Genomic DNA, 22,754 nt, shown 5'->3' with positions numbered 1-22,754 from the left:
TCAGCTGTATGGTGTGCAGCTTCCTCAGAGTGAAAGGTGGATGTACTGGTTGCAGAACAAGCCCAGGAAGCACACTTCAGTGAGGTGAGAAGGACCCAGCTGCCTGGGCAGGTTGAAAAAAACATCTTTATTAAGAACTGCTTGCTATCAGAATCAATAAATAACTATTACAAGAGTGGGGTGGGTAGGTGGGGCTGCATTTGAACAGGAACTGTCATCAGTGGTCCAATGGAGCCCTGAGATCAGAGCTGCACAGGCTCTGACATGGAGGCTAAGTTGGAGGTGTCAGGTGCCAAGGCAGGTTGAGTCTCATCTCCTCTAAAGAAACTATGGGCTGTGAGGCTATGCGGCAACCTGCACTCTGGACAAAGCTGTCTGACCCATTTTGTTCCCTCTCCAGTTTTTCTTTAATGCCCTGCTTTCCCAAAGCCTATGACCATATGTACAGGTTCAAGAGGTACAACCCCATCCCCAGCTACCAGCACTGTTTCCTGTGAGCTTCTTGAGGTCCTTTAGGGTCCCTCTAAATTCCACCTGGAGATTCCCCTCACCAAGTTTGGTCTCAGCTAGCAAGACAGAACACCACACTTGAACCAGTAATAGGAATGAGGACACTGCTCTCCCCCTGGCATGCAGGAGCCCTGATGGCTATTTGACACTAGGAAAAGAAAAGGTGCCTGGGTTGCTGGGAAAGGCATGAAGGGAGTAAAGCCTCACTAGCCACACTGAGCTCTTGGCCAGAGCACAGGTGAGAATGGCTTTTGGGGACTGCAGAGAGGCAATGCCCCCTGGGGAAGGCACTAGTGTGTAAGGACTGCTCTGTGGTGGACCATTCCCTTTGATGGCTTTTTTAAGCTGTAGGGACCATAGCAGATGGCACCTCTAAGGCTTTCCTGTGTTAGGCATTTTGATTCTTAATATCTGAGCTCCAGAAGGACTCAGCACCTCCCACCCTCCAATCAGGATTTCTCCCATCCAAGATCCCGCAAGAACACTCAAAGTTCTTCAAAGCTTACTCAAAATGAAGCCCCTTCCTCATTCTTTTAAGACTTTTCTGACCTTGGCTTCATTCTGTCCTGTTCTTTGTCAAGCCTCTCATCCCCACCTCGTAGCCTCACTGCCCCCCCCCATTGTTGGGCTCACCTGCTACCCTAGACAGCAAAACCACTCTCATCCACACCATCCGATGACAAGGAGATAGCTCAGTGGTGGCCTGAGTCCTTGTATGGACAGAACAGAGAGCATCTCCCAACCCAAGAGAGAGCAGGTAGCTCTGTCCCTAGCCCTTAGGTACATTTCTTGCCTGCTAAACCCAAGCAGAGTACTTGTTTGTGGCTGTCCCTTTGTGGTTTAGTGTGAATGGATGGAATCTCATGAAAGAAGTCATGACCATAGCAAGAGCAAGTCCACCAGTTTCCCCAGCCTATAAAAATCAGGAGGGCCCTTGTCCAGGAAGGGTCTCAGAGAAGCTATTTAATCTAGCCTTTTCCAAGCCAGTTAGGGCCCAAGTTTCCTCAGCAAGTCTTTTTCCATGTACAAGCTTACATGTTGGGGGGTCACCTGTGACTTTGTTACACCGTAGCTAACACTCCACCTGAAGCCCTAAGCTTCAAGCCCCCCAAAGAAATTCTACCTGCACAGGGCTAAAGTTTTCCTCTCCTGGGTCTTCCAGCAGCTTGCCTGCTTCTCATGGACCTTGATAGAAGAAAAGCTTAGGGGCTGCATCCCCCTTAGGAGCCTCCCATCTCCCTAGCTAGGTCCAGTGCCAAACCAGCTCACCTTAGACATCCACTTCTCTAGTGTCCCTCCTGTAGCCCAAGGCAGTGAGAAATAGGTAAATATTGGGAGGTTTCTTTCTGTTGCCCCTTTCTAGGATTAGGTGGGACTTTCCAGAGCTTGCCTGGAGCCAAATTTCAGCCAGCATGGGGTGGAGAAGGATCTAGACTAACTGTGGGGTCCCGGTGAGTGAGAATGAGCACATGGCTGAGCCCCTAGCACCCTTGTAGGTGAGGTGCCGGGATCAGGGGAAGAGTACTGGATCAGCTCCAGGAAAGCAGTCCCTAGCTAGGGGTAGGTTTGGGGTGGTAGGGAGGAGTGCAAGTGTACATCTTTAAAAAATTGTAGTGGGTAATTACTAACATAAACCTGCCCAGGAAAACAGAGCAGAGCTTAAAGTTTAAAAAACCATAACAAAATAGAGCTCTAACTGTAAACTACAGAAATGGGCCCTGGAGTTGCAGGGCCAGTGCCTCTTGAGGCTCTTGCTCTGCTGCTCCTGTGGGCCTAGGGTGTAGACACTGGGGTTTCCTGGTCGTGCTGCCACAGGGTCCCGGTCTCAGGAACTCTGTCCTTGCTTTGGCCTCTCTTCTTGGAGCACAGATGAGGGCCTGAGAGGCTTCCAACCAGTGCCACTTGCTGAGTTCCCAGCAGAAGCCTGTCTCAGATGGCTGATGACTCCTGGAATCTGCCTGGACTGGGCATCCATACTGATCTTCTCACCAGCAGGAACCTTCCGAGCAGAGGACTCATCCTTCAGAGGCATCAGCCACCTTAGTGACCAGGCTGTGGCTGCTCAGCGCCACGCCTCCTTTCTCAACACCTCCCACCGGCAGGCAGGAGACTCTGGTGCTTGGCCAAGCCATGTGACCTGAGGAAGTCCCTAACCCTCTCTGGACCACCATTTCCTCGTCTGTTAAGTGCAGGCAGGGTATGGGTCAGCCAGGCTATAAGGCCTCCTCAGGTCTGGTAGTCTGGCCTGTCACTGGTAATGTACCCCGAACTCAAGGTAGGCTGCCCCCTTTATTAGCCCCGTTTTCTTCTGGGGAATCAGAGTAGTCAAGGCAGTTTGGGGGAGCAGATGTGGCCAGGTGGTGGAGAGTACTCCTGGAAGCAGGCAGGGCCACATTGATGCTGGCCCTTCTCAGAGGCCTTTTCATCCCAGGACAAAGAATAGATTTTGTGTTGAGGGTTTGTTTCCAGGGCCTGCAATTATGGGAGGTGGAGGCAGGCATAGATCTGCAGCAGAGCTGAAGGGAAGAGAGTGGCATTCAGCTGGACATCTCCTGCCCACACCCTGGAGGGGCCAAGAAAGAGGCATCTCGATGGGGCAAGGCAACTCCTCGAGACAAGCCCTTTAGTCACCTAGCAACCTGGAGTGGCTCTGTCACTATGTCATTCAGTCTCGAGTGTGACAGGATTGGGTTGGCAGTGCTGGCTGAGAGGGCAGTGCCACCTGCATGGTGCATGGCCTTGGGCCCAGGCAGTTGCCCTTTCTGTCAGGGGCTGTAGCCTCTCAACCCCTTTGAGCTCCTCTCCCCAGTAGCCTGGGGCCCTTGGGTACCAAGCAGGAAGGACTGCCGGGGAGCCATGGAAGACCATGCCAGGACCAGCGGCGCTGCTTGTCCAGCGAGGACTAGAAGAGCTCCCTCTGCTTCACAGAGGGCAAATGATATCCCAGGTTTTCAGCCCACTGTTGCCAGTGTTCCTGCTGGGCCCGGGACTCTGATCTCAGATGGCAATGCCCACGTGTGGCCCCAGATCTGCTTGATCTGAAAATGTATATTAAATGCTTTCTGTCCAAAGGCCTGTTCCTTCTGTCTAGGATCCAAGTGGTCCAGGCACTGGGCCTAGTGTTATCATGGAAGTCACTACCCAGTGCCTCCTGATTCAAAGAAAATTCCCTTGCATGGTTTCTATCTTGTGGCAGGCTAGAAATACCCTACCTCCTCCATAAAGGGTACTGTTGGGGGTAGGTATCTAAGCCAACCACTCTCAGGCACAGTGTTGGACCACCGTGGCATTGGAAGGGGGGTGTGGCCAGTGGCTGTGTCTGTTAGGGTGGGTGTCCAGCTTGGGTGTGGCAGGCAGTGATAAGATCAGAGCTTCTGGCAGCCAATGAGCGTCAGTATCACCACACAGGAGAACATGGGGCCAGGATGGGTGGGACGGACTGCTGCATTCTCCACCATCATGCTTGTGCCTGAAACCAGCAGTGAAAATTGTGGGGGTGGAGCCTCCCTGAATTGTACTAGGACACAGAGCTCTTGAGGGCACAAAGAGGTAAAGAGCTGACACCAGTGGTGTCCCTGGCCTTACTCATGCAGCACTGGCTAAGGCCTTTGCTCTTAGTCTCCGGCCCCTTGCATTTCATAAAAGAGGTACAGTCCCTTCCGTGCCTTGGGGTGGTTCTAGGGTGGGGAAGGGACAATGACATGACCGCTAGTCATTCTTGTCTGTCTTTTCCTTTCTCCTTGGGGTGGGGTGGGGGATCTAGGTTAGAGCTGGCTCCTGAGGACAATCCTTTCACCAGTAGCTGGGGGACCAATATGGCTGAGGGGCAGAGAGGGGGAGGGGAGGGGCAGTACCTCCATTTCTTACGATGTGGACTTCTGCTGGGATCCCATCCCCTCCCGGCCCTGTAGTTCGAATCTGTACCAGGGCGTGGCCAATGTCTTCAGGCACTGGGATTTCTATCCAGTTCTTGCTGGTGAGGTGGAGAGTAGGAGTTGGATGTAAGTCATTCTGATACAGCATCTGTAGGATAGAAGTTTCCAGGTACAGCTTCCTGGACCACAAAACCTTGAGGTTTTGTCTTTTTGCATCCTTCAGCTTCCCATTGGCCAGGCTTCTCATTGGTGGGAGGCAAGTGTGCAAGCAGCTAAACTCTCTTGTCAGACTCCCAGCCCATCACTGCCCCGCCCTTTCTGCAGCTGTACCATGCTCCTGCTTTGATAGTCTCTACCCAGAGCACCTGTGCTTCATATCTCTCCAAAAGCCACATTCCTGTTTCTCAGATCTTCTTGCTTGGAATTGCAACTCTTTGTGACCACTGAAAAGATGGGAGCAGTTCCTCCTGATGGCCGCCCTGTGTGCCCCTTTCTCACCTTGTAGCCTGTGACTGTGGATTCATTTTGGAGAGGTACCACGGGGTCCCACTTAAGGTTGAGACTGGAGCTTGAGAAAGTCCAGGAGATGTTGCCAGGAGGTCTCCGTGGTGCTGCCAGGGGAGGAAGGATGAGAAGACACTGTTGTATGCTTCCATGGCCACCTCTTACCACTAGCCAGCCCCGTTTCTGATGCCTGCCCATATAGAAGGAATTCTCAGAACCATCTGTCACCATGAAAATCCAGGAGTTGAAGAAGGGAAAGAGGCCTCAGAAGCCATGACTCTACTTCTGTATTTCAGTAGGTCCTCTGAACTGCTTCTGCCTGGTGCAGACCGTGTGGCAGCAATAAGTGTTTTACTGAATAAACAAAGGCCCTACAAGTCCCTACCCCATGGCACACGCCTTTCTTTAACCCTGGCAGACACTCACGGGGCTTCATGGTCATGGCATCGGCTGAAGGGCTGGCTGGTCCAGTGCCGGCCCGGTTGTAGGCCCTGACAGTTACATGGTACTTTGTGTTGGGGTACAAGCCAGTGACTCGGGCACTGGTGTCTAGCCCTGCGGTCCTCACTCGATCTGCAGCTGCCTCATTGTCTCCGGCTTTCCAGTATCGAATCTAAAAGGGGCAGGGTATACTAAAGTGTTTGGCAAAGCTTTTGGCTACCCAGTCCGCATGCCCCTTTCCCACCCAGGCTGGTGCTGTGGTAGACTATAGTTTGATAACCTACACTCTGGGTCAGGAGACCCAGCAAGCAGGGTCACATGAGCGCCCCCATCTGTGGGTACTCAACACAGTGTCTAGTCCAAGGGAGGTGTCAACATACGGGGTGAAAGAGGAAGTGGGTAGCCAGTGGAGAACTGGTCTCCTTGGTGAGGAATTAGTGATCCCAAGAGAAATGACGACGAGTAAGCCAGCAGATGCTCCCACCTACCTACCTGCCCAACCTTGCCTCTTGGCAGCTCCAGTTGGTGCTTACCTCGTATCCCAGGAGAATGCCATTCGTGTCTTGTTGCACAGACTCCCAGCTCACATTCAGCTCTGAAGATGAGGACCCCTTGGCCCAGACCTTGGTAGGGGCCACCCTGGGTTCTGGGGACCAATAAAGAATGGGCATACATTCCCGAGACACCTCTGTGCCTCACAGAGTGGCTCTGACTAGGACTGTATCTGCTTAGGATTTGGGGGATCCCAGGTCCCAAGATGAAGCCCAGTGCTCAGGATGAAGCCCAGGGGCCTCCAGGCATACCCTAGGCTTGCTTCTCCTCCCGTAGGGCATCCCTTCTCCTTCCCTGTGCCAGGCAGTCAAGGTGGGCCAGGCACCAGGCCCAACAGCCCACCTTCCTCTGCTGAGTACACTAGTGCAGTGAGGCTCTCGGGCCCATCCCCCCGGCGATTGTAGCTTCGGATCTTGACCTCAAAGGGTGTGTAGGGATGGATGCTGTCGTTGCTGTAGACGAAGTACTGGGCATCAGCACCAGGCACCCGGGCAGTCTGCCAAATGGAGCTGCCTTGCCTGCGGAAGGACAGCAGGTAGCCGAAGCCATCTCCATTCTGGTACTCCCGTGACATGGGCTGGAGACAAGAGCATAGTATGGGCCAGGGCTCATGGGTCCATGTGGCTCCCATCCATCTGGCTCCACCCAGTCTTCACCCAGAGGAGTGGCCCTGGCATGCTTGTGCCCTCTCAAGGGTTTAGTGAGAGGATATAGGTGCATGGGGAAAAGGGAGGGAGGGAAGCCGGCAGCTTCCAAGTGAGACTTCAGTGGTCCTTTCTGCTTGTTGCCACTGTGTCTGGAGATAAACTAGGAAGGGAGGGAAACGGGCATGACTTCTGAGAGGCCAAGACACCTGCCTGCTTCTCTGTCCCTGCCCACTTACAGTCCAATTGATGATGAGCTCTCCGGGGGCTCCGCCCCCTCCACTGAGTCCTGATGGTGCCACCGAGGGGACTGTCAGAGCCAAGGAACACAGATGTGTCATGTTAGTGGGCAGTTATGGGGAAATCACCAGCCTGTGCCTAGAGAGTATCTGAGGCAGGACATCCTGATGTATCTTCCCATAGTCTTTCTAGGTATGAGTTCAGTCATGCCAGTCTAAGAACAATTCCCATTTTTGCTGCACTACCTTGGGCAAGCTACTTAACCTTTCTGGGCCCTGGTTCTCCTCTCCATAGGATGATGGCAATGTCTCTGTCAAGGTTGAAATGAGAAGAATTTAAACGAGAGGCCAATCACCATATAGTAGCTACCCTTGTATGCTGCCCTCATCCCTCTTGGCTTAGCTAAACCAGAGACCAACTCCAGCTTGCTTAAGTTTATGGGGATAAAGAACAATTCATGCAAACAACAAAACCCAACCAATTTTGTTAGGGGAAACTCCAAGGTATTTTATTGCTATTTTTTTTCTTTTCCTTTCTTTTCTTTCTTCCTTCCTTTCTTTCCTTCCCTGCCTTTCTTTCTCTCTCTCATTCTTTCTCTCTCCTTCCTTCCTTCCTTCCTTCCTTCTTTCCTTTCTTTTTTTGGTGACAGATTTAATCTCCCTGTCTTTAGTATTATACAAGACTGATAAGTCCAAGAACGGCTCCCATCAGCTCACAGAGGGTCCTGAGCATCTCCGAAGAGCACCCAGTGCTCAGAGGCTTTCACACTGTGATTATGTAGCTTTGCATTCGTTACTCTGAGGAGCGCATTCCAAGACAGAAAGCCTGAGGTCCAGAGCAGTTAAGCAACTTGTCCAAGTTCACACAGCTAACGTACAACTCAGCTAGACTGTGATCTCCACTTTTATGATTTTAAAGATCACCACTGTCTCTTTGCATTGTGCTTGTATGCCCATCAGTTTTTGAGCTGCTAGAATCAAAGAGACAGACCCCTCTCACCCCATATTCCCAAGAAGTTCAGTCAGAGAGCATGCCCTCTGGAATTTCCTACTCTAGACAGATGCCTGATAAAAATGTTGAGTGATTCCAGAGCCTGGGGAGTCAGCCTGGAGCAGGTAGGAGAGCATGTTTAAGGGATACATGGAGGTGGACCCTCCACCATACATAAGCACAGGTCTGGCCAAATGGAAGGAGGGAGACAGGGCCGACCATGATGCTGTCACATGATCCCAGGTCCTCCCTTGGGAATAGTCAGAATGTAGCTGGTGACTCTGGGCAGATTAAGCCCATGTCTGTCTCCCTTCCTGGTTCTCTTCTCACACACTTGCCTGTTTGGGCTATGACACACATGCACTTTCACTGAGGGTCACAGACAGATTATTATCCCTTCCATTCCACAGATACCAGATAAAAAGGGCCTGGAGTCTGGCTGCTTCTCTAGCCCCCCACATAGCACATGGGTATACACACAAGTGTATATGCTCACAGACTCCTTCCTTGTTAGCTGATTTCTGCGGTTTGTATACATTTAAAAACAGCTCAAGATTCTTGTCCTAGATTCGAGATCAGGCTCCCCCAGCATGACTTTTTTCCCTTGTTCAAACCAGCTTTCCTGTTTAAACTCTAAGCTGAGACAATGACCACAGATCTGCCTGCCCGAGTGTCTTTCAGCAAGGGCTTTGGATCAGGCAGTTTGCCCACGCAGCAGCCTTGCCTCTTGACTTCCACATCAGAGCCCAGGACTGGGAAGCCAATTGGAACTTTGTTCCAGCTCCCACTAGGGCACCCTCTGCTGAGAAATGTCCTTTAGAACCCCAGACACTCACCTGCTTCCTTGGTCCGGATTCGGCTAGAGGGCCCGCTGGGCTCCCCAGTGCCCAAGATGTTGCTGGCTGAAACCCGAAACTCATAGTCCATCCAAGGCATGAGACCCAGCACCTGGGCAGTCTCAGCATTGCCCTCGATGTTCACAGGATCTGCAAGGTCCAAGGGGGTCAATGGCTAGCATCCATTTATTGCCAGGATGAGGGCAGGTACTGGGCTTGTGAGACCTTTGTATTCTGCCCTCATTGTGGTGCTACCATATGTTAAGCCTTCAATTACTCTTGATTGAAAAGCTACTAAGCTCCGATGCCTCAGGGCCTTTGCCAATGCTGTGTGCTCCTCACTCCACACATGTTGAGCATGCTGGCAATCTCCAGCAACAATCCTTTGAAGGCTTCAAAGGTACAGACCAAGTGCCTCCTCTAGTCCTCTCCTTACCTTCCTGCTGGCTATAATTGTGTCCCTGCCTGCCTAGGTGCTCCCTGGAGATAGAGAACACAATTTAATTCTCTTTCAAGCCCCATGCTCAGCCTTTGACTCTCTGATCCCTGTCTCCTGCTGTGCACACAGTGGGAGATTTATCAGTACTGATCCACGTGGGGCCTCACACTTACTGGTCCGAACCTGCTTCCACTTCCCGGAAGGTGGAGTTCGAGCTTGCAGCGTGTACTTGGCAATAGGGCTGTGATTGTCAAAGCCACGACTCCAGCTAACCTGGACAGTGGTGTCTCCAATGTCTCTCACCACCACACCCCCAGGGGGACCTGGAGGACCTGTACCAAGAAGCAGAGTACACTGGGTCAGAAGTAGACAGCTCCCAGTTTGAGCCCGTTTTCTCCAGACCCAGCTTGGACTGGCTCAATATCTAGATGGGGCATCACAGGGCAGGAAAGATTGGGTGGAAAGCCAGAGCACAGGGACAGAGGAGCATGGTGGGAAGTTTTGTGTCTCAGACTTGCAGGCTCACAGATGCTGTCCATAAGGGGATGCATAGATTTCCCAGCACCGAATTTGGAACTCTCGGGCTTAGCAGAGTCTTGGGACATTTAGGGAACATTTTCTTTCTCGAGTACAGCTTCCGAAGAAACATTCTACTCATTTAGGACCCACGAAGAACCACAGAGGAAGTAAATAGACGTGTCCATCTCTGTGACTTCTTTCAGCTTTCAGGGAGTGAAGGGAGGTGGGGAGGGTCAAACAGCCTAGAGCCTCTCAGGGAACTGGGGTAGCCGACTCCCATCACCTCGGACCAGGACTGTGGCCTCCTTGGATGCTCCATCCACCACTGTCTGGGCCATGCACATGTACTTCCCTCCATGGCGTAGCTGGGCATTCAGGATAGTCAGGTCCCCAATAGTTTCCTTCTGCGCACAGGGAACAGCAAGGTGTGATGAGTCAGGGGGAGGCCCTGACTAGAATAAACAGAACCTGAATTCTCTGGCTGCCTGGCATCTATGTCCTCTGTTTTCCTGTCTGTTCAATGGGAAGAATCACTACTTGGTATCACTGAACAACAAAGTGTGTCACATAAGACAGTCTGCATGGGCATTTGTATTGGGGAAGAGCGAGAGTAGCAGAGAGACCCTCCTGGGGCACTTAGAATGCTAACGCTTGATTCTAACTTAGAAGAACAGGCATTGGGTGGATTCAGAAAAGGTGGCTGTCAGTCCTAGGATGGGCTTGCTGGGCACTGCCTCAGGGGTTAGGGAGAACTTTGGAGGGCTTGAAGATGGTGATGGCTGAGGACACATCAGGTCCCCTGTCTTATCTGAAAAAAGGGAGAGTTACAAGACCCCTGGCCTTACCACACTGGCCCTCCGGTAGTGACCTCCAGGCTTATCGAAGTTAATGGGAAAGTCATCCAGGGTCCAGGTGAATGTGAGATCCATAGTGGGGTCATGGGAGGCATGGCACTGTAGTGTCAGGTTATCACCCACATTGATGTCAGCACTTGAAGGGGCTAGAGTGATCTTGGTTGCATCTACAAAGCAAAATAGCAACAACAAAAACAAAGCTCTTTGATGTAAAGGATGGAAAAGTCCCAGGCAGGGAGAGCCTCTGTCCTGTACCCCAAGAAGAAAATTCATGAGCAGCCAGATTCTGGAAGCTGGCCAGGGTTGGTCCCAAGAGAAAGGGAGTTCTGAGGTAGCCTTGGAAGCAGAAGTATATGGGACCAGTAGCAGATGGCTGTCAGAACAGCACCCCGGCAGCTGACCACAGGTCTGAGCAGAGCACAGTCCTTACCGCGCACAGACAGGATCCCAGTACTGTTAGCTTTGCCCATGAAATTCTCAGCAAAGCAGGTATATTTGCCTTCATCTGATCGGCTGATGTTTCTGATAATCAAGGTGCCATCTGAAGTTACCGTCACTCTGCAGCAAGGACACAAAAGATCTGGTCAACCCAGGGATAGATTCACTGTGGCCCATGGAAAGGGGATTGGCCTCCAAGAAGCCCTCTCAGTTGTGGCACACGGAACCTACCTGGTACTGTTCCCCAAAATCTCAGTGCCCTTGCTCCAAAGTATTGTAGCCTTTGGGGCTGCTCGAGGCTGGCAGGGGATGCTGATCTCTCCCCCTCGAGCTGCGGGGATCAGCCGTCTCACAGGGTTCTGCCTGAAGTCAGGGGCCAGGGCTGCAGGAAGGAGAGGAGTTACTACACACTCACCCTGTAATATCCACAGCTCCCCTCTGTTATTCTTTTGTTTAAAAAGAAGAAAAGAGAAATGCTGAGACATGAGACATAAGACTATAAGTTTATTATAAGGCCCGGCAGAATGGGGAGACTAAGAAGAGGAACAGGGGTAAATGGCTGACCGCCATGGCCGGTCGCCATAGAGAGACAGAGCGAGAGCATAGGTGGGAGACAGAGTAGAGCCGGGGAACAGAGAGCACAGAGAGCGGGAACAGAGAAAACAGAGAGCGTAAATGGGCAGGGGCCTATCTTTTAAAGGGGTCCTCTGTATCTGCGTGCAGACTTAGTTCCCATGGAACCTTGGGCTGACCAGGGTACTGCCTGTTCCACCAGGTAACAGGGGCAGGCCAGCATAATGCCTGAACCTTTCACCCTCCCCCATTAAGATGCCACCTGGCCACGTGCTAAGCACAGGAAGTGCCGCTGGAGACCAGCCTTCCAAGTGGCAGCATCGTCTCTAGAACTCGAGCCCACCCCTACACCCTCACGTCATCTCTCTCTACTCTCTCCCTCACACACATGCTCCAGCCATCTATCTTGCTTTCAGTTTTTTCCCTTTTTCTTTTCTTTTTTTCTTCTTTCTTTCTTTCTTTTTTTTTTTTTTTTTTTGTTTTTGTTTTTTGTTTTTTCGAGACAGGGTTTCTCTGTGTAGCTTTGGAGCACTTGCTCTGGAGACCAGGCTGGCCTCGAACTCACAGCGATCTGCCTGCCTCTGCCCTCCCGAGTGCTGGCATTAAAGGCGTGCGCCACCAACACCCGGCTTTCCCTTTTTCTTTTAAAGATTTATTTATGTTTACTTTATGTGTATGGCTGTTTGCCACATGTGTGCCTGTGCAGCACCTTCATGCAGTGCCTGAGGAGGCCAGAAGAGGGTATCCGATTCTCTGGAACTTGAATTACATACAGTTGTGAGCCACCATGTGGGTACTGGGAATGGAACCTGGGTCTTCGGCAAGAGCAACCAGTGTCCTGTGAGACATCTTTCCAACCCCACACCACCCACCCTTTGCTTTCCTTTTTAACCCTGTGAAATCACCAAGCTTTTTTTGCTTCAGAATCTTTGTGCTTGTGTAATATTACCTGCTAGTCCCTCAGATCTTTACAAGGCTGGCTCCTTCAGGTCACATCTAAATGTGACTTTCTCAGAGAGTCTTCCCTGACACCCCATCTAACTGGCTCACCTCAGTACCACTGCACTACTGGATTTTCTTATACTATGTTTTTAGCGTTATATGGAATGAATTTAGTGTATTTATTCCTCTCCCTCTATGGGATTGTACAGTGCTTGAAGGCAGAGAGGTGACCTTTTTGGTTCATTTCTCAGGAGATTTTTTTTTTTTTTTTGGTTTTTCGAGACAGGGTTTCTCTGTGTAGCTTTGGAGCCTGTCCTGGGCACTCGCTCTGGAGACCAGGCTGGCCTCGAACTCACAGAGATCTGCCTGCCTCTGCCTCCTGAGTGCTGGGATAAAAGGCATGCGCCACCAAAGCCCGGCCAGGAGATGTTGAATAAGTATTGGTTGAATAAATGAATGAAAGAAAGAATGAGTCTTGGGGCTGGAGAGATGGCTCAGTGGTTAAGAGTCCTCTCACAGAGGACCTGAGTTCAATTCCCAGTGCCCACATGATGGCAGACAACCATCTGTAACTTTAGTCCCATGAAAATCAACAGTTTTTTCCTGACTTCTATGGGTATGTGATACAAATACAATTTAAAAAAAAAAAGAGTGTGTCTTTGTTGAAGCTATTCAAACTTAATAAAGGATCTTCATGTCCATCTTACAGCAGAAAAAAAAAAAGAGTGATGGAATTAAAGGTGTGAGCCAACACCATCCAGCATGACGCGTTTCTTAAATCAGGAAACTGGAGCTTAGAATCAGGTGACCTGCCACAGGCCACAGAGCTGAAGGAGCTAGGTTAAATAAAGACCACTATTCACTGCAGTGAGCATGCTTTGTCTAGTCACATCCTTGGAGAACTCAGTCTAGTATCTTGAAACTGGTGCTAAGCAGGGATCATTGAAAAACCAAAGAAAACTCCCTCTCTCTCTGCCTCTCTCTCTCTCTCTCTCTCTCTCTCTCTCTCTCTGCTCGCTCTCTCTGTCTCTCTGTCTGTGTGTGTGTGTGTGTGCGCGCGCGCGCGCGCGCGCGTGCGCGCGCGTGCAAGCATGGCTTTGGAGAAGCAAAAGCTCAGACCCACCGTGCCACAACCTGCATGTTCCAGGGTTGTTCCCTGCCTCCTAGGCCCTTTACCTTGCACAGCCAGCTCAGCACTGGCATAGATGGTACCATGCTTATTTTCTGCCACACACTGGTACATGCCAGAGTCCTCCAGGCTCAGCTTAGAGAATCGCAGGTCCCCAGCCAAGACCTCCACCCGGTTCTGTGCAAAAAAACCCGAGAGATCAGGACTGTTGAAGGACAGAAGGAGGTGAGAAGGGGAGAGGCTGTGCAGAGGCCCTAGGCCAATATCAGGATGGGGGTTCATGAGTGCAGGCCTACTTCAGGGCTGCTTGGTATCTTAGGCCTCCTGGAGGCCAGAACTCTGTGATACTGCATAGCTGACCCACCTGTGACCATGTGACTCTGGCATGAGAGGAAGCAACAGAACATCCCAAGACCTCCTGGTTTGCCCAGCAGAGTAAGAGGACCAGATAAGCAGGTCACGTGGGAGGGAGCCCTGGTTTCCTACCTGGGAGGCCAGAGGCTCCCCATTTCTCAGCCAGCGCACCATGGGCCGAGGCTTGCCTGCCGCTGCACAGGCCCAACGCAGGTTGGAGCCAATGTCCGCTTCTGTGTCTGAGATCACCTTGAGCCACTCGGGCTGAGCTGTGGGGAAGAGAGTAAAAAAACCTGGACTGGCTGGGAGGAGCCGTAGGCTCATTAAATAGGGAATTACAAGATTGTAGTATCTGTAAACGACAGTAGAGGGCGCTGTTGGTATTCTGGGATAGCGAGACAAAGAAGCGGGGGCAGATGAAAACTGGCACTCTGTGGTTGTGCCAGTGACGGCTTTAGCAACTAAGTCACTTGAAAGACGTTTGTTTTTTGTATGCCCCTGCTGAGCTCTGAGATGGCCTCTCCACCTATGCTCAGTAGTCCTGACAAGGGCCAGAAGGCTCAAGCAAGAGGCCTTCCGGTCTCCTGATTTTCATGCTGTTTCCTCAAGGAGAAGGGAGGTGTTCCCAGCTCTGTACCCTGCACAACGATGCGTCCCTGGACGGTGTCCCGGCCCTTAGAATTCTCTGCCTCACATTCATAGGTGCCCTCATCTTCAAAGCTCACGCTGGGGATCTGCAGGGTGGGCTCTGCTGTGGCCCACTGAGGGGACAAAGAACCATCCACTTTGCGCCACTTGATCCTGGGAACAGGGCTGACAGGGGAGAAAGAGCCAGAGGGGGGTGAGCTGAGCTGGGCATGATCCTCATGTGTCCACAAACCCTATGCTCTCACTCACAGGCCCCTCCTGAAGTACTGGACAAGATGGAGGGGACTCTTGTTTGGGAGGGGACAGAGAGCAAGAGGGCACAAAGGAGACTAGGAATATATACACGGAAGAGACCAGATGTCCTATCATAGGCCCCTGGCCCCAGCCACAGCTGTGAAGCCAGTGTAGCTGGTTTTCCATGTGGTCTGTACTCTGAAGCCAGCTTGCCCGCTCACCACAGCGGACAACAGTGACCTATGACCCGGGTCTTTACAGGTCCCCTTTCACATCACCCCACTTTCCCAAGGTACTTTAGTTATCAGTAATTTGTATAATAAAATGGGCTAGGGAAACACTGACTTTAGCGGGGGGTCAACATATTACCCTGCCAAATGCTCTGTATACATGTTTTCTGGAGGCCCAATACCTTCCCACACAGCAGTGCCCAAGGAGGCCTGCTCTGATGGACTCTCCTGGGAGAGCAAGAAGGAGGCTTTCTGTTGTAATTTTTAAAGGATCAATGTAACATTCGTGCAGCACTTGGTAAATGCCAAGCATCATTCTCAGGGCCTGGTACCCATTAACTCATCTGATCTTTGCAACAATCTTACAATGCAGGCACTGTTACCATGACCACCTACCGGTCAGGGAGCCCAGCCAGAGGTCTCCGAGCCCGCAAGTGGTAAAGCTGGGCTTTGAACCAGCAGGATGGGGTCTACACACTGTGCTTCCTGCCTCTAACCCTGCATGCTCCTCAAGCTGCCTAGGGCTACATTTAGTGTTGGTAGGGGCGTGGGGTGTGTGTGGGGGTGGACACCATGTATTCACTCATGCCTTTAAAGCCCTCATACGTAATGTCCTCCTGGCAGAACTGTTTTTCTTTGATGGTGGCATCCCTCCTGCTCCTGAGGGGCTTTGAAATGAAACTGTCCAGTCCCAGGGCACTCTTGTCCCTCCTGTGGTACTTACTTCCCAAAGGCAAAGCATTCCAGGGTGACCTGCTGCCCAACCAGTGCATAGGTCTCTGGGGGGAACCTGGCTTTGATGCTGGGAGCAAAGAGCCGGGGATCTGGGGAGAGAAATGTGTAAATCACACACAAAGGACTCCAGGGAGGCGCTTTGTGTTTAGGGGCCGTGTCTTCCAAAGTCCACAAATCTCCAAACACAAATGTTTGGAGTCTTCAAACATTCCCTTTCTCCAGGGCAAGGTGCTCTAGGAAGACTAGCTGCCCAACCAGTGCCCAACCAGGTCTCTGGTCCCACGATCCTGACCTTCAGCAGCCAGGTTGAGCTGCGCGAACTTGCTGAAGACACTCTTGGTGGAGAAGTCCATGTGGCTGGTGGCCAGACAAGAATAGTTGCCCAGGTCTGAGGCATTGGTCCGAGCGATGTATAGGTTTCCTGTGGTCTGGGATACAAAGTGGCGCCCATCCGTTGGGATGAAATTGGGGAACTCATTGAGGAGCCAGCGATAGGACAAACCTAGAAAGGGAAGAAGTTTGAGGAGGTTAGGGAGAGCTGGGTACACAGGCAATCTGGGCGGGATCCTGACATGCTGTATGCTCTGCCTTCTCAGGAGGACTTGCAGCAATAAACAGGGGCTGAAGTAATATGTAGAGGGAAGAGATAGCTTCAGCTCTGTTCTCAGAACTGGGGACACACTCTGAAGTCCAGCTAGGAGACTGCAGGGCCTTTTAAAGTCAAGACCTACCACCTCCTGGCCTGTATTTTCTCTCCCCAGCATCCGGAAGTCCTCTCCAGTGCACCCTGCCCCCAGTCTTGTTATGGCCCAGGATCCCCACTTACCTGGGTAGTGGGCAGGTGGGTTACAGGGCAGCATCACCCCCCAACCCTCATGGGTTTTCACGGGGTCTCTCTCTTCCTTGGAGAATTCCTGCAGAACTGGAGATGAAGAGCAGGGCTCAGGCACTGTCTTCAAGCCTGGGTTCCCCAGCCCCTCCTCCATGGGGAAGAAGCAGCTTCTAGCATGCCATTTGTGGGCAGGAAAGCCTGGGGCTGCCACCTGTCCTTCCTGGGCACCTTTTCCTGGCCCCATCTACCCACACCCAACATCTTGGCTCCCATGGATCTCACAGCCGAAGCGAAGGACAGCCTCCTTGCTGACGACAGTGCCCACTGGGTTTGAGGCTAGGCACTGGTAGACACCGGCATCCTGTGCCTTGGTGGGGCTCATGATGACCAGGTTGCCCCCCATCAGCTGGTGACGAGAACCGGGTTCCAAGTTCATATCAGTGCCATTCATCTTCCACCTGCAGCAGGGATAAGTGACAGTGGGGTCGGGACCTTAGTCTTATGTGAGGAGAACCCATATGGCTGCCCAGGGCCTCCCAGTACCCATGGCTGAGACCTCACCTATAGGTGGCTGGAGGACTAGCTCGGGCACGGCATGCCAGTGTCACCTGATCCTCTGTGGATTCCTCAGGGAATAGCAGGCCTACAGGCTGGTCTTCAAAGACAGGACCAAAGGTGGCTGGGGTTCCCTGAACAAAACTCCATCCTGCAAATAGGGGTTACCACCAGAGGCTCAAGGTCTGAGACAGTCAAAGTTCAATGTTAACAGCATACCATCTAGTAGGATTTAATGGGATGTCTCATTTTCTGCACGGTTCAGTAGGTGATCATTTGTGGCTACTGAAGATTTGGAATGTGGCTTAGGAACCAAATTTAATTTTAATTTTAATTAATTTAAATAGGCTGTGTAAGTCCCATCAATCCAAGCTTGCACTGTCAGTCACCTACCTACCGTCACATATTAAACATTTGCTGTATACCTAGCACTGGGCTGTGAAAATGAATCAGACACACAGTCCCTTTCCTTGAAGGACTTTGCAGTACAAGAAAGGAAACAGAGAGCTGACAGTGCAGGGTGCCATGTCACAGAGTACTTTAGGGACAAGATACTGTGAGACTCAGGGAACCTCACACAGGTGTGGCACATGAGAAGTCACCAGCAGGAAATACAGGAAAGGGTTGTTCCTGGTGTCCAGTGCTCTCCTAGGGCAGTGTAGTCCAATGAAAAGTGCTCATTTGGGAGCTGGGCTGGGCCTCCTTGGGCAAGTTATACTCCCTCCTCTATGTATTGATCTGGTGTCTTCCCATGAAAAGAGTAGGAATTCACTTTCCAGGTGCATGACAGGATCTAACCAGGAGAAAATTAGGGAGGCCTGGGCACAGGGAGCAAGCTCAACAACCAGCTGTTAGATCCAACTGGGGGCACAGGGTGGGGGGAGAGGGAAGGCCGGACGTTGCATGTGTGGCAGCCGGTCAATTGGTGGCAATTTTATAAACTGTGTCACAACTCAGGAACAAAAAGGCCCAGTGGTCTCATGGCCAATCAGGCAGGTGATGTTGCTTCTCAAATGGGTTTCACATTTGCCTTTCCCAGGCCTGAGACGTCTCAGCCACCTCCTTGCTCTGCCTACACCATTGTCCCATCTCACCAGAACAGAGTCAGCAGGAGGGGGCTGGACAGGACTTCACACCTGCATCAGCACAGTGGGGGTGCTGCCACTGTGGGAGCAGGTGGGAGCCAGGCCCCTTAATTGGCTCCTATCTCTCACGAAGCTGATTTCAGACCTTCCTTGTCGGGTGGGGGAATGGGAGGAGGGAACTCCATTAACCAATTAGTGCCTTCTTTCTGGGCACATCCAGCTGCCAGCCCTCTTCTGAGCGTGGTCCCTCTGCTGCAGCTGGGGCCCAGCTCTGGCCTCTTGGGAATGGGGGCATCTGTTAAGCAGCCCTCTGAATGAGGAACGAGGTAGGAGGCAGGACTTCCAGAATGGTCTGCGGAAGACTTCCCTTGAGTCCTGTTCCTGTTGCCCACCCCCACCCCACAGCAATTGCTTGTCACTCTCCTTTGCTGCTGCCTGAGGCCTCGGAGGTGGTGTGTGACAGCGACTGCATCATCTCCCCCTGGAAAGCCCAGCTTAATCCAGAGTTAATGATGATGGTGGAGGGTAGGGACCCTGTCCCAGTTGGGACCACCTGGAGAGAGGGGAGGAGGAGGACAGAAGAGAGGAGAAGGAAGGATGCAGAGGCAGCAGCGGGCTGCTGGGAATCACCTCACACAGGAGCAGCTTCCTGGAACGCAGTCTGGGAGGTGGGGGCGGCAGAGTGGGGCCTGGGCACACTGGTACTTTAAGACTCTCTTTCTTCTTGAAAAAGCTTTCCCTCTACACCCAGCCATGTGCACGTCTTCACAGTCACCCCGCTATCCACCTGGACACACCTCTGTGTTTTACCCGCACGTGTTCTAACCCAGGTTCTCATATCACACCTATGTTCACACCCAGATGTCTCTCTAAGACAATCAGACGGCCAGATGCACTTCTATGCCAGGCAGAAACAGCTGCTAATAGCCCTGCTTGCTCATTCCATATGTACCTTATGTATTCATAAGTAGCTCTATTTGCAGTAATAATTAAGTTACAATAACAACAGTGCTGTTGATCTAATTGCTTACTGTTGCCTGATACTACACTTCAAATTCTTTCCCATAGCACTCCTAAGATTCAGACCAATAAGGACTGAGACTTAGGAAGGTTTAATAACTTGCCCCACCTCAAAGCAAAGGAGGGCATCTGCCCTCATTTAGCCTCATCTTGCAGCCAGCATTTCAAACCACAGTGGGCATGATTTTTGACTTCAGGTTTTGGAACCACCTGAGGCCCCAGATTCCACCCTAGAGGGCTGAAATCTCAAGTTCTAGAAATGACACCCAGAAATCTGGAGAATAAAAAAAAATGCTTCTGAAAGGGGCTGGAGTTGAGGACACCAAGGTATAGACTGTGACACCTCCCTCACACACCCACGCGGTCCACAGACAAGCTCACATTGCCCACACTTCCCTCCACAGCTACAGACATACCTGCCATCCCACAGGTGAGCACACAAACTCCTGGCCAAAGGCTGTCCTTGTCCCAAATGCCCTCATTCTTTGACCCCAGTTTCTGTTTTCCCCAGAAAAGACATGTTGCAATGGAAGGAAGGAGTCAGAGAGATACAGCGCCTCTCCTTGCCCTGGGTTGTGAGTGGTCCAGAGCTCTATCCTAGGATCAGGTGAGCAAGCCAAGAGCAGAGAAGCACTTTCCAGGCCTCAGTATGTGGGAGATGGCAGCCCAGGTCCTTTGCCAACTGCCTTCTGACCCATTTAGATCAGGGTACCCTGAACGGTGCTTACACCTCTTGCTTCCAAAAAGAGTTGTCCCCAAGTGAGAGGATACTGAGGGTCTTCTCTGGCCTCTCTCAGTGGGAATCTTGCTCTATGCAGTTAGGGCTTCCCACCCTGGCAGTTCCCCCAGTCTGGAGGACCCTGGGGCAGATAGCTAGGCCTGGGGTCTTGCAGTTAGCCCAACTTCTTAGCACTCCCATCAAGCTGAATGGACCTGGTGAGAGCTTCTGAGCATGAAGATCTAGAGGGCATGGCTGTGACTTGAAGAGCTGTGTGTGGGGGGAGGGGGGAAGTAGGGTCTAAACTCCAGGACTGTGGGCTGAGTGCTCCTTCTTGCATGGGATGAGTGCTCCTTCTCCCATGGAGCTCTTTGGGGAAAAAGAAATTCCTGTTGACTTGAGTTTGGAGTTCAGGCCCAGCCAAACTGCAGCCAGCTGACCCCTCAGCACAAGCCCTGTAAACACCCAGCTCCAGGGCAGGAACGCTCCAGCTCTTCTCACTCCGTCTCTGCCCTCTGTTTTCCCATCTTTGATCTGAGCATGGAGAATACCACAGAGATGGGACCTTCTGTCGGCAACCCTGCTCTGCCTCATCTGGTCCCTTTCTACCCCTCCCATCCAGGTTGCCCTTTGGGTTCAGGGCCCTGGGGCATTATTCTTCAGGAAAAAATTCTGGATGTGATGGAGGTGTCCCATGGCCTGGGGTGTCCAAGGTGGCCACTGAGCCCTTGGCATGTGGCAAGTACAGCTGAGGACATCATTTTCATTTGAATCATTTGAATGTTAGCTCAGGGATCACACTTGGTGATGCCTCCCATACTGTAGTGTAGTTCTAGAGGTCACAGCTCCAATGGTTAGCATTGAGATCTGGCTTGCCATATTGTGCTGTCTGACATGGGGTAAACTACTCAGCTTCTCTGGGTCATTTTTTCTTTGTCTTCAACATAATAAAGATCCATTTCCTTCCCTCCCAGCTCTAGAGGTAAGGTAAGATTCACAAACTGGAAGAATTTAGCAAGGAAATGGCCTTGGCAATGTAGAGGAATTGCCACCTAAGTGGTAGTAATGACTTAACCATACAATCTTACCTGGAGAGGAGACCAGGGCCACTGTGGCCAGCACCAGCAGCAGCAAGCATGGCCTTTTCCTGCCTGGTGTCCCCATGATGGGTGTTTCAGGCAGAGGCAGAGTCCAGAGGACAGGAACCACAGCACAGTTCCAGGAGAAACAACTGGAGACTTAAGAGACACCTAAGGAGACAGAGCATGAGGGATCTGAGCGCCCCGTCCAGCTGCAAACACACCTGGTGAGTGACTTGCTTTCCTGACAGTGCTGTGGGGCACAAGAGCTCATCTCCCTCAGGTCCCAGAGGAGGGGCTTGGCTATTACCAATGAGCTCTTCCAGGGCTCAGTGCCCCCTGTTGTCCATCCTCCCCTTCCACCCCACACCTCCCCTGGGAGTCTGGCTCTTCCCAGTACCCCTCCCTCCATCCAGCAGGTGCTGAACAGGAAGTGGAAACAGAACTAATTGGGAGGCAGGAACCCACCTGCCTGCTTGCCTGCAATTGTGATCCCTCTGTGTCAGGAGAAGCCCTGAGAGAGCGGGGCCTGTGCCTGGGTGGGGAGCCAAGGACATCTCCTCTGGTACTTGGGGACCAGGGCAACTCTCTCCCTGCTATTTTCCCACAGCTTCCTGGGCGGGGACCACCAAGCCCCTCTGGAGCTTCACAGTCTCTAAACCAGGACTGATTTTCTCAAAGTAAGGGAAACTTCATGGCTCAGCTCTGTCCCAGGCTGGGGTGCCCAGACACAGCACCTGGGTTCTTTGCTTGGAGTCATGACCTTGGTCCTATCAGTCACACTCCCACCACAATGGAATAGCAGAGACTTGGTAAAATCAGCTTGGGTAGGTCACAGAGAGCAGGATAATGGCTGAGGAGATGAGGACCTTATTTGGAAAAGGAAGGGCAGGGATGGGGCCACCTTTCTATCTATTTTTCCTCAGGAACAAGTCCTGACTTCTGAGGAACAGGACTCCCAGGAGCTACCTTCTAGATGTTGGCATTAGTCTGGTCACTACAGCCCATTCCTCCCTTCAGAGCTGCCACAGGGCCAGGGCACCTGGCTGCAGATTCTACCAGTCTGCCCTCCCCCTGCCTGCAGAAGGCCTGGGGCTTTCCCCACTATCCGGCTGTGGAGCCCTGCCATCTGCATCTGTACCCTTTGTGCTCTTTCAGGTCCTTCAGCTCAGGCTCTCTGATGCTTCCTGAGAGAGCAGTCAGGACCCCTGCCCTGTGGGCTGAGAGCGAAGACTGTGTAGATGAAGGAGGACTCAGATATGACACAACTCACTCCCACAGCACTCATAGGAAAAGCCCCCCCCCCCAACCTGGGCTCTCACCACCTTTTCCGATTCCAGCAGCCAAAAGTCAAGAGGAAGAGTGCCCTGGGCCTGCCAGGGTGTGTGGTAGGAATGCTCAGCAGACTCAGGGACTCAGGAAGCAGGGGTTGGGGGTCAGGAGCAGAAGCACTCCCTCACATGTGACCCCAGCCTCTTAGTCTCTGCTTCTTGTCAGGAAGTGTCCAGTTCTCAACCCCCAATTGCCCACCCCCATTCTGCCCTCTGGTACAGAACTAAGGATCTGCCTGTGGAACTGTCTCCAGTGGAAGACTGTCATTCACCCAAGAGGAGGCTTGAACACTGGCCATCTCTAGAGCACTTTGCCCAGGAAAGTGTCCGGCACGTAATACATGTTGCTTGTGTGTCACATTCAATTATTAAAGAACCACTGTTGCCATATGCCTCCAGGAGGCAGTGGACACACACGATAGACAAGCATACACATGCACTCACAAT

The 22,754-nt window shown here is 52.0% G+C and overlaps 1 protein-coding gene across 1 annotated transcript; it reads right to left on the bottom strand.

Annotated features, from left to right (window-relative positions):
* On the bottom strand, positions 1-21,061 carry Cntn2 (contactin 2). The gene is made up of 22 exons (XM_035445589.1): positions 20,986-21,061; positions 17,081-17,225; positions 16,802-16,977; positions 16,514-16,609; positions 15,980-16,189; positions 15,677-15,776; positions 14,478-14,653; positions 13,973-14,109; positions 13,534-13,663; positions 11,074-11,224; positions 10,835-10,962; positions 10,396-10,571; positions 9,834-9,954; positions 9,205-9,363; positions 8,593-8,742; positions 6,766-6,836; positions 6,225-6,459; positions 5,864-5,976; positions 5,316-5,502; positions 4,884-4,996; positions 4,365-4,533; positions 1-3,979 (listed from the first exon to the last, which is right to left on the bottom strand). The coding sequence occupies exons 1-22, from the start codon at positions 21,059-21,061 to the stop codon at positions 3,876-3,878; spliced, it is 3,123 nt and encodes a 1,040-aa protein (XP_035301480.1). The 3' UTR covers positions 1-3,875.
* Between the last annotated feature and the right edge of the window lie 1,693 nt (positions 21,062-22,754).

This window comes from Cricetulus griseus, chromosome 5 (genome assembly GCF_003668045.3).
Source record: "Cricetulus griseus strain 17A/GY chromosome 5, alternate assembly CriGri-PICRH-1.0, whole genome shotgun sequence".
Taxonomy (NCBI): Eukaryota; Metazoa; Chordata; class Mammalia; order Rodentia; family Cricetidae; genus Cricetulus; species Cricetulus griseus.
This window is presented reverse-complemented; position numbering and strand designations above follow the sequence as displayed.